We start from the raw sequence: 13,855 nt of genomic DNA on the forward strand, positions 1-13,855 counted from the left end.
GACAGGCACCATTACATCCTCCGAACCTGCATGAAACCAACGAGCTTTGGGAGAGCCTTGGCCAGCTCCGAACTCAAGGATCCGCAACGGCTGATCGCGAGAGCCCAGGACGTGGCCCGAGCTCAAGGCATTCTATAATGAGGGCGCCTCTCCAAAGCTTCATTTATGTAATAAACATGTTTATTCTCTCTATTCACTGGCACATACCCAGTGACCCAAGTTGGCATCAAAAAAGTTCATCGAAGATGGGAACAGACCAAGTGGCACGTATACCCAGTGCTCGAAGTCCGCATCAAAGAGTGTCTTCGAACAGTGGTGCCTGCCCAGTCCCGCATCTACAGCGACCCATATCGGCGCGGAAGAGTTTCGTTGAAGAGAGGCAACTATGCACCCATTACTACATCCAAGTTGATCCGATGGTTGGTTTCGAACAATGTTTCCTCAACACAGGAGCCCGATGTTCTAACCATTAGACCATGGACTACACAGTGACCCATGTTGCGTGGAAAACGGTGATACATACATATGTAGCCCCTGGAAAATCCGTGGAGTGCTAACGCCATTAAAGAGTTCTTTAAATTTATTCGATGCTAGGCGGAATCAAGCCCACTTCTCACGTGTCCGTCAAGGACAGCTGCCAGACGCTCTGACTGCGTCAGAAATCCACTGTACATGTGCCGGTTTTCAGTTAACGTCTTTCACGCCTACGATTTAGCGAGCGGCACCACGAATGCACCGGGCATGTGCCGCACTTCAATGAACCTTTCGCCAACTTGGGTCACTGAGTATGTGCCACTTACTGTGCGGCAAGTGAGTAAACAATTCTCAGTTAGTGTACGCACCGGCGCAGCATGCTTCTCGTCTCGAAGGCCACTCGCGGGCTTCTCGGCAGCGCCACTAGATTGCGAGGCATGTCCGGAAAGAAGCGTGAGAGAGGAGCCGCATGAAGCATTTATCGGCCTCGGCGCGCACCGACGCGCCATGCAGTTCGCAGGCCACATGCAGGATTCGCGGCGCAGCCGCTAGAGGGCGTCCAATGTTCTTCGGGATGTGCAAAAGAGCTGTCCCGCTACAGTACACGCCCCACACAAAACTCTTTTCGCCAGTGGCAATATGTTGCGTCGCTATATTGATTCAAGGCTAAACGCGTTACCGTCGAGAGTCATTGTGAGATGGGCTGTGCCGAAGGTTTTAACGCGACAGCGTTAAGGAGCTCGTGTCGCAGGAAAGCCGGTGTCGTCGGTGTCGGCGGCGTTGGCCGTGAGCAAAACATCCCGGAAGGCAATTTATAAATACAACTTGCAAGATGGGCTGCGTAGGAATCGAACCAGGGTCTCCGGAGTGCGAGGCGGAGATGCTACCACTCAGCCATGAGTTCAATCGTTCAAAGTGGGACAAAAACGGCTCTAGTGAATGCAGTGTTGCCTTACAAACGTGCCGCAGAAAGCTATACTGCTGTGTATATCGGTAATTATGAGCATGTAAATTACAGAAGTCGCAGTTAAACGCGTAGCAAAGTACGTTTCCGCTACATTTCTTCTGCGCTTTCCGCACACGCAGAGCCATCTTGCGGCAAACACAGAAGACCCCCTCCTCTCTATGTACGGCGCTGCCCCGACAGGCGGCGCGCCACGCGCGCATTGGGGCTGTGCGGGGACCGGTGCGAGGCGCGTCGCGGCCCGGACTCCCTCTCCCCTGACGATGCTTCGCCGTACTCCCTCACGGGTTGCAGAATCAAGCGTCCTTCCTTTCTTTAGATCACTATCTATCTATCTCTCTGCCCGTGCCGATCACGACGCTTGGCTGGCGTAGATCGTTTCCCCCTCCGAGACACCGAGTTCTTTGGTTCGTTCCGCTTGCTCAGGCGCACGTTTCGTTGCCGCGCCGAACGCTGCGTTGCTAGACGCTCACCGCCTGATTGGTGGTTGCAAAGTCCGATGCAGGGCGCCTCGTAAGTGATCGCTGCGCCGTAGCGCATTGTCTTACACTCCTTGGTGGGTCGACGGGAACGCTGTCGCGTTACACTCTTGAAGGCGAAGCCTAAGCGTCCTGCAATTTTTACTTTCATTACCACGAATAAAAGTTTATGCATAGAGGTGTGCTACGCTTATTTGTATATGTTGTTTAGTTTTATTATGATTACTACCCTTCGATTAATTCTGTACAACTAATCAATGTTCACCGCTACATCTTTGTGTGTTAGAAATCCGACTTCGTATTCTTTCTTATCTAAAACGCCTCTGTAGCAGAGGACGTGACCACTAATCAACACAGTGTTGTTAAAGTCTTCACCACACTTTCTGATCAATCCCTGCTACGCGCAATGAAATCGAAGAGTGACGCCTGATAATTCCTGCCATGCCAAGCGAACATCGCAAGATGGGGTGCGCGTGTTCAATGTGGCCAATGCGAGTTTTCAGCGATGGTCTGTCCGAGTCCAGAAGTACTTAGTACCTTCTGCAGTTACAAAGGACTGAACCGTGGGTGAGTTACCAGGTTCATTAAGACGGGGCCGAAATTTATGATGGATCGAGGGGTCCACATGGGGCATCAAAGTTGCCACCATCGTTGGAAATTGTCCCCATTGTTGACAGATTTTGCAACGTTCTTATGTTGGAGCTTTTTTACGACGGCAATGTGCTTTCAAGGAGTCTTGATTGTGCCATTTCAAGAAGGCAGTCATTTAAAGCCATGCATTGCGCAAAGCTTCATGAGTGGATGCTATGCTGACGCATTTCTGACTGCACTTGCGGTCAGAGCAACAAATGCAGCTTTCTAGGAGAACGGGAGAATAATGTTCCGACGGCGAAATTACCATCTGGGTGCTAAGTCTATGCAGAAGGAGGAGGAACAGTGACAGAGGTGAGGCACGGACGTCAACCATATGCACGTCCGGATTGCTACCCTACGCAGGTGGAAGGAATTAACAAAATAAAAAGAAAGAAATGGGGATAATTATCAGGGTGAACACGTGAGGCTGCCCATCACGCCTAGATCAGTCACTGAGGGCAGTCGATTTTATTAAGGGAACGAACGCCCGCGGCGTTTAATTTCTAAACGAAGAATTCAGTAGTCTTGATTTACTTAGTCACCAGTGCGAAGGCGTACTTTCCTGTGCGACCTTTGTGTCTTTTTTTATCAACACGCTAGGCTAAGAATGTAAGGTAGAAGAATGTCGTCAATGGTATCCAGCGAAAGAGCGAAATAGACTCATTGGTAAGAAAAATTTGGGACGTCGTCCTGGACGATTGTGTCTTGGCCAGCTGCGCAGCGTTGAGGTGCGATAAATGACAGGGAAAGAGAGGAAATGATAACTGTGTATGTCATTGTTTCTACACCATTGCAGCCAACAATGGCCTACGTCATGCGTCACCGCCATCAAAATCTGCCTAGGTTCGTTTGATGAGCGTACGCTTCTCGGGATGAATATTGAAGAGCTTTTTGTTAGGGACCGGCTGAAATCCTACGATTCGCCGCTTGCCGGATAGTAGTTTTCAACGACCTGCGCTTTTATACGCAGATTGGCTTTATTTCAGAATCAGACGCTCCTGCTTTACCTGGAACTGCAGCTTTCGAGCCATTACATGAAACAAACGTATTCTTAGAAACTACTATTGCGAAGTGGAGAACGAAACTACGCTCTTGTCACTAGCACCTGCGCTTCCTGTTTATCCACAGTTAGGCCAGATGTACTGCGATGCTTTCTTACAACACCACTGTACGCAACTGAGCACCAACTGACCTCCACCGGTAAGTAGTGGGTACTCATTAGTGCGGATGCTTGTCAACGTTTCCTTCTCAAGGTAACTCCCGCGTGAATTCGGTCAACTTACTTCGTATCACGCTGCCCAAGCCGTATGTATCCGGCCTAATATATTAGAAATTGTTCAGTAGGCGGGGACGTGCGTCTTAACAACAGCCATCACGGCTTACATGAAAGCGTTCTGTTTAATATTGCAATTTTAGGCAACAAAGAGATGTCCTTATGTGTAAGGTGAGTTTTGCCGCCAGCAACAGGCATATTTATAAGGTGGATCCCGAAGGCACTTACTGCATGTAATCAGGGGAGTTTCTAAGCGAACCGTGACCTTCATTCGATGTTCAGTGAACATGAGGCTCAACTTAGCTTTTTGTTTCCTAAGAGCCATTGGTTACTGGATTGCTCTCCTCACTAGTAATACGTTCACGGTCACTCTTTCTTTCGAACTGCTCATTCGTAAGAACACATTCGCAAACATATGCCCTGTCTCGCAATAAAAAAAAAGGAACATTAATAATTAATGCCCCCCCCCCCCCCCCCCCCATCGTATACTGCTGAATGGCCGGTGACAATCGGAGTTACTTTAAATTGTGGTTTATTTTGTCTAGCGCTTATGTCGCTGCTCCAATTCTTCACAACCCTGGTTCTGCTGGAGCGTTGACCGTGAGCGCAGCATTTTGCAGACGGCTGGTGTGCGTGCGTGTGTGTGGGCGTTTGCGTGCGTGCGTGTGTATGTCTATGTATGTGTGTGTTTGCGTGTGTAGGGGTGGGAGAATTTTCCGAGGTTTATGCTACGCACTAATTATTCATTTTCGTACTCGAAAAGAAACTGTTCAGTATCTTCGAATGTTCAAAGTTAACCAAATTTCACAGCAACCGAACGTTAATATTTGGTTGCTGTTCTTCGTTTACAAATAAAGCATCACAAACTATCAGAAGTCAGACAAGTATAAACGTTTTCGGAGGAATGTAGAAAGAAAATGGTTAATATAGCTGTGTTTTTGGTTTCGTGGCAGAAGCCTATATGACAACCCGTGATTTTTTCTTTTGTTCTGCCATTTAGTATTCTGACAGCGTAATCCTGTATAAGTTTTATCTTTGACTCTACAATATGAGATTTTTTCCTTGCAACGGGTGCTTTTACATGCGTACATGGCACACAAGTCTTTCAGCACGTTTTTCTTTTTTTCCCCGTAACTTCTAACCATACTTCGGCTACCATTTACTCGACATTTTTGGTAAGCTAGTCATGCAGTAGCCATTCCCTCTAGGAAAACAGCAAGGTAAAAAGCTGTTGAGAGGTTATCCACGTAGTTTAGTAATGATAATTAGTAATCTTGTGTTCAAATCTGATCATATGTGCCTAATAATTATGTATATTTCGCACTAGTTAGTGCAAGCGCGGTACCTATATTGAAATTCATGGGAGTGGACAAGGCGAGAAAAAAGAAAAGAACGCCGGCAGATCCCAAGCCCTCTCGGAATCGATGTTATGCGAAGCAGTGTGCGTGGAGTCTACCAAGTTTATGAAACGACCATGAGAGCACCAATGCGTAGGCGGCTGTTTCATAACCTACATAACACCCATGTCATGACCTATTGTTTATGTCCGTCATACACTCTTGTCATACTGTGCCAATTTTGGTACATACCAAGTTAGCGAAACGACAAGGAGAACATCAAGACGTAGGCGGCTGTTTCATGGCCTACATAACACCTATGTCATGATATTCATGTCATGGCCTATTATTTATGTCCGTGGTACACTCTTGTCATATTATGCCAATTTTGGTACATACCAAGTTAACGAAACGACCATGAGAGCAACAAAACGTAGGCGGCTGTTTCGTGACCTACATAACACCCATGTACTGGCATTCATGCCACGACCTATTATTTATGTCCGTCATGCACTCTTGTCATACTATGCCAATTTTGGTAGATACCAAATTAGCAAAACGACCATGAGAGCACTAAGATGTAGGCGGCTGTTTCATGACCTAGATGACACACATATAATGATATTAATGTCATGACCTATCATTTAAGTTCGTCATACACTCTTGTCATACAATGCCAATTTTGTTACATACCAAGACGTAGGCGGCTGTTTCATGACCTACACGACATGTATGGCATGTGTCAGTTACGTTCGTCGTACGCTGTTTTCATACTATGCCACTTTTGGTACATACCAAGACGTAGACGGCTGTTTCATGCCCTACATGACACGCATGTCATGACCTATCAATTACGTTAGTCATACACTATTGTTACAGCATGCCAGTTGTACATACCAAGTCAATGAAACGACCATGAGAGCAGACGTAGGCGACTGTTTCATGACCTACATGAGACACGTGTTATCATATTCGTGTCATGACCTATCATTTATGTTCTTCATACACTGTTGTTATACTATGCCAACTTTGGTACATGCCATGTTAATGAAATGACCATGAGCATCAAGACGTAGGCGGCTAGGTAGATACTGTTAAAGCGGCAAATGTTCTCCAAGGAATGCTTCGCATTTGAAAAACTGCGGGTACTAAAGGCGCGTGCAGTAAAAGCAACAAAAACAAAAGGAAGAATTTTGTTTTTGCACAGGGCTTATCGGAGGCAACCCATTTTCTGCTACTTTTGTAATGAAGCGGAGAGACTTGATCGTTTCTTCCTCTTCTGTCGTCGACTCTCGCTACAACGAAAAAGACTGCTCAAGGCTCCGATTTACACACGCGCACCACCATTGACTTTGCAAATTAACTTTCCCAAATTATCCGGAAATGATTAAGCAGCTGAAGAACCAAATTTATGTCGATGACGTAATACTGGTAGGCGACTCACCAGAAGAAGCCGTAAAACTTTATAAAGAGTCAAAAGACATTGTCAAATAGGCATCAATGACACTGATAAAGTGCAATACGAATGAGTCTCGACTGCAGCGAATTATAGGCATACAAAAGAAGAACACAGCCATGGAAATATCCACCCAATGGTGCTTGGCATCAGATGGAATTTCAAGGAAGATGGACTGTACCTCCCATCTTTTGACATAAAAGGCATCGATACGAACGGTCCAATTACGAAGAGACAAATGTTACAGCTCACAGCAAGAATATATGATCCGCTGGGCGTCTTCACTCTATTCACCCCCCCCCCCCCCCCCCCCCCAGTGACAGCTAAGCTAAATATAAAAAGAAAGCATGTACAGGAAGGGAACATCTTGGGACGACTCACTGCCTGAACATAAAACGGAATCATGGAGGAACTCGATTCAAGAGCTACGATTGACTCAAGACTTCAGCATACCTGCATGGTTTGATATTAAACAGGACCCGCCGTGGTTGCTCAGTGGCTATGGTGCTGGGCTGCTGAGCATGAGGTCGCGGGATCGAATCCCGGCCACGGCGGCCGCATTTCGATGGGGGCTTAATGCGAAAACACCCGTGCACTTAGATTTAGGTGCACGTTAAAGAATCCCAGGTGGCCCAAATTTCCGGAGTCCTCCACTACGGCGTGCCTCATAATCAGAAAGTGGTTTTGGCACGTAAAACCCCATAATTTAATCGCTTCATCGCACGGGCCTTCATGTGCTTTCGGATACAAGCCCGTGCGCTTATGGTACAGCAACCTACTTGATAAATAACACGAAAACCAAAAGCAGGCTGAGCTACTCATCGCAAACACTCAAAAAGCTCCAATGAAAGAACCGTCGTTGCGATGACTCGAGCTAATAGTTGCAACGCTATCTGCATGGCTCTCTGAATATATATCCGGAGTGGAATTGTAAGAATGGTAAGAACTACTGGTGTAAAAGATGAGCCGGGGATATCTGAAGGAACTCAGAGAGCAATCTAACGCAAGAAAGCAAGAAACAATAGCGAACCGATGATGTATCGTTTTGCTCGGTGCACACACTCCTAGATCCTTCTGGAATCTGGCTGAGGTCATGGAAGTTTATTCTAGAGCAGGCAGGTAGCCGGGCTCACGTTTCTTAAAAAAGTAGCAAAGGAAAACTCGTTCGGAGACCGGTACAACATCGTTACACACTTGAAGGTTGCCTCTACCAATTAGAAAAAAAAAAAGCTTTTCGCGGGTCGGAAGCTATTGAAACTCATGGTAGCGGGCAAGACGAGAAACAAGACTGCGGGTGCCAAAGGCGCGCGCAGTAAAAGCACTAAAAAGAATATTGATTTCGTTGCTATCGAATGCAGCTGTCTCGTCTCCTTCTGCGACAACCTAGCCATACCAAAATAAATGTTCCTGCGGTAAAAATGCACGTCTGCGTTTGCTTATTCCGTATTCGATTCGTTATTTGAAAAAGCTGATACTCTGTTACCTCTAGTCATATTACTTTTAAGAGTTTCCCTTGTCACTCCTGTGTATGCACCATACTATATTAGACTTAACAATGTCTTTTATTTTTCGATGTATTCCCGAAGGAGCTTGTTTTTTATGTCTACAACGTTTATTTCGCTAAATTGCAATGTGCCATTTACGAAGAGAAAAATTGGGGGCCAATTCACTCTGTGAAGGTGGAATGCCAGCGAAGCTGTCGTTGTGCTCCCAAATTCGCCCCCAATTCATGGTGTGAACGTGGTTGGACTTGTCCGCTATGCCTTGTAACGGCTTCCTGCGCCTTTTGTCAAGCTGCTCTAGCAGCTTTTAGCCAGGAAGCCGTCGAGATGCTTCTGGGAAATAAATTGAATTGAATTGAATTGAAAGCCAAACGAGTGCACGAAAGAAAACACGATTGAGCTAGGCTCAGTCCAAAGGAGTGGCCGAAACAAAACACGTTTGTTTGTAATATACGATTGAGCATATTTAGTTAATTAGCTTAATGAAACTTGGAAGGACTAGAGTTGTATCCTAGCAGACAAGCATGGGGTGGTCTGTTTCCCTCATGTAGAAGCCCACGTATTGATAGCAGACGGGAATTCCACAGCTTTTACAGCTTCACTGTGAACTACCTAATTACGAAAAGTAAATGAAACTCTGCGTAATGATAGAGTCGTCTTAGCGGCCAATTGTCATATAATTTCGGGGGGGGGGGGGCAGCTTTGATAAAACAACAGTGACGATAGGTATGCACATACATTCTCGTATCCCCTCTGTTATAAAAATTTTTCGAACTGTATTCTATTAGGGGTGTGCGATTATTCGAAATTTTGAATAGTCATGGAATACTCCTTGCTATTTGAATTGCACACAATTCGAGAGTTCGCTACTCGATGTAGTCAAATATTCATTTCGTTTGAATACTTTAAAGGACAACAATAGTACTTGCAGCCTATACAGGGAGAAAGAAATTGAGAGAGAGAGTGAGAAAGCAAGGGAAACAAAAGCAGGCAGGTCAACCAGACGAGCGTCCGGCTTGCTACCCTACATTGGGGGAAAGGAAAGTGTTAATAGAAAGAGGGAGAGAGTGAACACTGCTTGTACATGCTGCACTGCGTGCAGCAAAGTGCCGTGAAAGGAAAGGCCAGTCCAAGCAAGCGTCCCGCAGATCTATTGGGCTCCCGTCATTCTGCCGTTTGAAACCAATGTGGGTGCTTCCCCAAAGCTAGTGATGCGCGTTGAAGCCACCTGGGATGACTCTGGGACCAGTGGTCGTGAGCAGTACATCACAGTAGGTCGCAGTACGTCGCAATATATCGCGAGAGTAAATCGCGACCTTTTTGACTGCTGTGCGAATAGGTCGCGGGTGAACCATGGTGCTTACTCAATACTTGCATGGACTGAATTGAGAACATCCAGCACTTGCACTGCATATCGCGCGGGCGGAGTATGCTGATTATTTAAGAGTACTGAAACAGTACTCACGAGAGGCCAGAGTATCACAATCGCCTACCAGTCTTCTTCGGGCAGTATGTAAAGAGCCGGCGCCGTGGACTCTGCAGTGGTGCGCAGTATCGCTTGAAATGGCTCCGGCTGTGGCATTGGCTGTGGCTTCGGCTTTGCCTATGGCTTTAACAGCGTGGGTCAAGTTGTATTCTTGTTATTCGCCATAACCTTCCCAGATTTAGATTGGATTCTGCCAGCCCTAGGGCGCAGAGGGAAAAAGACAGGAAGAAAAACTGATGCAAATGCAGGCTCATCTCAAGGATTCTGGCGTAGTAGGACCGCCGTCGTTGTGCAGACGTCCTGAACAAACACACGGAGGAGGTCACTTTATGCACAATAGTTATTTGCCGTTGATTAGGCATCGTATGAATTCGCTGCCTCGATGAAGACAAATTAATTTATTATTTCACCAATCGCACCATGTTTGGATTCTTTCAAAACGGTGCGAGGAGCTGTAGTATTGTCTTTAGCTCTTTCAACGAGCACTGCACTCTGCTACACATGTGGTTGGGACGTGGTGGTCCTTTGTTATTTTTTTGGTTACTTTTATTTGTCATCGTGCACAAGAAGTGACCGTACTTTGCTTTTCTCTCATTTACAAACTTCTCAGTTGACCTGACAATCAGTTCGTAACGGCATTACATGTATAAAATGATGTAAACAAGCCTTTTGTTGCCGGACACACTCCACTAAACTTTTCATTTCATTTATTTCTAAATTGGGATTATTCGATATTCGATTCGATATTTAAAGGTAGGTTCTCTCGAAAATTCTTATTCGATTCGATTCGGAAATTTCGCGATTCGGACAGTGCTATAAGTTTGTACTGTTCTGCCCGGACTCAGTATAGATTCCAATAAATATGAACGTGGGAAAAAGGCAACACTGGCATGAACGCGTCGAGGCGCTGCACCGCGTGCCGCACGCCCTTTGCGACGTTTCTGCTTAAGATGGCCGCCTTTAGGTGTATGCCGGCTGTGTGGGTATAACGTAAGTTCATTGATAATAATTTAAGAACATGGCTGCTGTCTCCCATGTACCAAGGAGCCCACTTCAGAAGTCGGGATGACCAAGACCGATGCCACCTCGTTTAGTGCTTTTTATGTGTTTTTCAAAAAAGTCGGTCCAGTAAGTCAACCCACTCCTTGCAGGCGGGTACACCCTATTCGCACCAATGCTCTTTCAATCTGGCCGACTGACGTTTACACGAACCTGAACACCGAATGTCAGCCCCAGGTGGACCTGCGTGTAAACGTACCTGGTAAGAGAACGTGTGAAAGCAGATGTCTTTTGACTACGCTTCTGGCTGAAATAAATTGGGAAGACAGCTCCCACTCCGAAGTCATGTGCTGTCAATTCTTCACAAAGCTGGCGGTTTGGGCGATTTCCATGACATTTTCTTGACATTAGTGCAACTCAGAATGAGCGAAGGTAAAACAATCGAGAACAGATGACGAGAGGGCGCTAAACATACAGCTGCTAATGAATACTGGTAAGCGCAGTTTCAAGACGGGACAAGAGAAAGACACCGACGCATAGTACAAACGCTACTGGTAATTCGCTTGTGCCGTGCGTTGGTGTCTTTTTCTTGTCCCGTCTTGAAACTGCCCTTATCAGTATTCATTTATTAGCATGAACCAACTAGCCCAGCAACAAATTTTGTGAACATACAGCTGCTTATTATATGACACGTGCGAGTATAAAGGTTATAAACAGGGATAAAGTGCCTAAGAAAGGCTGGTCAACGTTTCGACGGTACGTGTATTCGCCAAAGGCGGCCTTGTCATTCTCGACAGGTTAGCTTTAACAGGTTGGTGAAGTGACGTCACGTACTGTCGTTGTCGGAGGTGGCTGGCTATATAGGGAGAGATAGAAAAGAAAGGGTGCGCTGTTACTTGACGTCTCAGGAGTTGTTACTCAAGCACTAACCGAGTGACCGGCTCTTCTAAAACCACAAACGCAGGACGCCTACCAGTACTAAGGCTTCTGTTCCGTTCTCTGAAGGTTCCAATAATTACAAGTAACGACAAGTAACTGACAATAATGCACTCGAAACCTGCTGCGCTTTTCAGGTACGCATGCAACTCGTTTATATCTTTCTAGGTATGTTGAATGTGTGATAACCTCTTGTGGTCAGCACACTTGCAATATGAGATGCTGCCTGCGTGTGTGCGCAAGGACCGTGGCTCGCGAAATAAGGATGGCATTGGTGGCTCTTTTTACCCATGAACGGGGCCCGTATTCCCGGTAAGACTCACATAGTATTATTGTTCGTAAGAGCAGAAGACAGGCAATCCTGACGCTGAGCGTACATTGGCAAAGGAAGCCGGACAATGAAAAAGAAAGACCTCTTACGATTGAAAAATTTGTTAATTTCACCCTTGGTATATGCAAGGCCACATAAAAACAAAAACATAATGCGACCGATCCACCCAAATAGGCAATGGGCTAATTGAATTTTTTAGATATATAAATAGTTTCGTATTGTTTGCACAACTCTTAATAATCTATGCTGACTAGTCTACGTTACCCACTCAAAGGCGAACAAAGGAGAGTGCGAATGTATATTATTCAAATCAGTAAAAGTGATCCAAGCTAAGACGCATACTTCACCATCACTCGAATTGCACTATCGTTTGCCCAAAGGTCATCCATTATTGCACTTAGTTTTCCTTCATTTCAGTTCACAATACCTCTTCTGCACCGGACGGAGATCGCTGCTGCAGTTCTATAGCAACCGCAAGCAGGGATTCAGAGGGCTTTGTCCTCACATTGTCTGCGTCATCGTCGTTGGATTAGCACTGTCGACCTTCGACCTCCGCGGTCACGCGGCAGCTGCTGAGAAGAGCATCGGCGACATCCTTCGCGAAGGCGGGTACCGCGAGGACTTTGCCGGCGCAGCTCGCATGAACAAGTTCGCGCTCGCCTTCAGGATCGCCAACAATATTGTGTGCGGTTAGTATAAGAGCATGCTTCTAAAATATTCCGCTTAAATTGAAAATTATGGGGTTGTACGTGCCGGGTCAAAGACCCGATTAAGAGGCACGCCGTAGTGGGAGACTCCGGATTAATTTCAACCACCTTTGGCTCTTTAATGTGTCCCCAATGCGGGGTACACGAATGTTCTTGCGTTTCGTCTCCGATGAAATGCAACTTCCGCGGCCGGGAACTATCAAAGTCAGATTGTTAACAACTGGAACACGTCCCAGCTGTAGTGACGCTGAAGTTCGAGCTTCCTGGAGTGGTGCAGAAGCTACACGAAGGCGCAGCTTTTGTTCTTTTTTTCCTCTGTAGCACTATACTACTTTTGAAGCATGAAATGCGGCAGGTCGCGTCGGTAAGGTTGGTAAGGTAACTCATAAGCTCTAAAGTCATGACGTTGTCGTAAAGTCTATACTTCACCAAGCAATGCATTTGCGACCACCTATCGTCCACCTATCGACCAAAGGACCAGGCAGGATTCCGTAAAGGTTACTCAACAATAGACCATATTCACACTATCAATCAGGTGATAGAGAAATGTGCGGAATATAACCAACCCTTATATATAGCTTTCATTGATTGCGAAAAAGCGTTTGATTCAGTCGAAACCTCAGCAGTCATGGAGGCATTACGGAATCAGGGTGTAGAGGAGCCATATGTAAAAATACTGAAATATATCTATAGCGGCTCCACAGCCACCGTAGTCCTCCATAAAGAAAGCAACACAATCCCGATAAAGAAAGGGAAATACGATCTCTCCAATGCTATTCACAGCGTGTTTACAGGAGGTATTCAGAGACCTGGAGTGGGAAGTATTGGGGATAAAAGTTGATGGAGAATACCTTAGCAACTTGCGATTCGCTGATGGCATTGCCTTGCTTAGTAACCTGGAGAGGCAAAGCAGAAAGGTGGGTCTGAAAATTATTCTGCAGAAAATTAAAGTAATGTTTAACACTCTCGGAAGAGAACAGCAATTTACGATAGGTAGCGAGGCACTGGAAGTGGTAAGGGAATACATCTACATAGGACAGGTAGTGACCCCGGATCCGGATCATGAGACTGAAATAACCAGAAGAATAAGAATGGGCCGGGGGCGTTTGGCAGGCATTCTCAAATCATGAACAGCATGTTGCCACTATCCCTCAAGAGAAAAGTGTATAACAGCTGTGGCTTACCAGTATCCACGTATGGGGCAGAAACCTGGAGGCTTACGAAAAGGGTTCTGCTTAAATTGAGGACGACGCAACGAGCTATGGAAAGAAGAATGAC

General features: G+C 46.1%; 1 protein-coding gene across 2 annotated transcripts in view; it reads left to right on the top strand.

The window, feature by feature from the left end:
• Positions 1-3,640: 3,640 nt before the first annotated feature.
• LOC129387245 (uncharacterized) overlaps positions 3,641-13,855 on the top strand; it is a 60,900-nt gene continuing 50,685 nt past the window's right edge. The window contains exons 1-4 of one of the 2 annotated variants that reach the window (XM_055076045.2): positions 3,641-3,750; positions 10,756-10,865; positions 11,708-11,851; positions 12,288-12,559. In XM_055076045.2, the coding sequence (XP_054932020.2) occupies positions 10,828-10,865; positions 11,708-11,851; positions 12,288-12,559 (454 nt within the window). In that variant the 5' untranslated portion in view covers positions 3,641-3,750; positions 10,756-10,827. The remainder of the gene's footprint in view (positions 3,751-10,755; positions 10,866-11,707; positions 11,852-12,287; positions 12,560-13,855) is intronic. The other variant, XM_055076044.2, reaches the window with a different exon arrangement.

Source organism: Dermacentor andersoni, chromosome 2 (genome assembly GCF_023375885.2).
Source record: "Dermacentor andersoni chromosome 2, qqDerAnde1_hic_scaffold, whole genome shotgun sequence".
NCBI lineage: Eukaryota > Metazoa > Arthropoda > Arachnida > Ixodida > Ixodidae > Dermacentor > Dermacentor andersoni.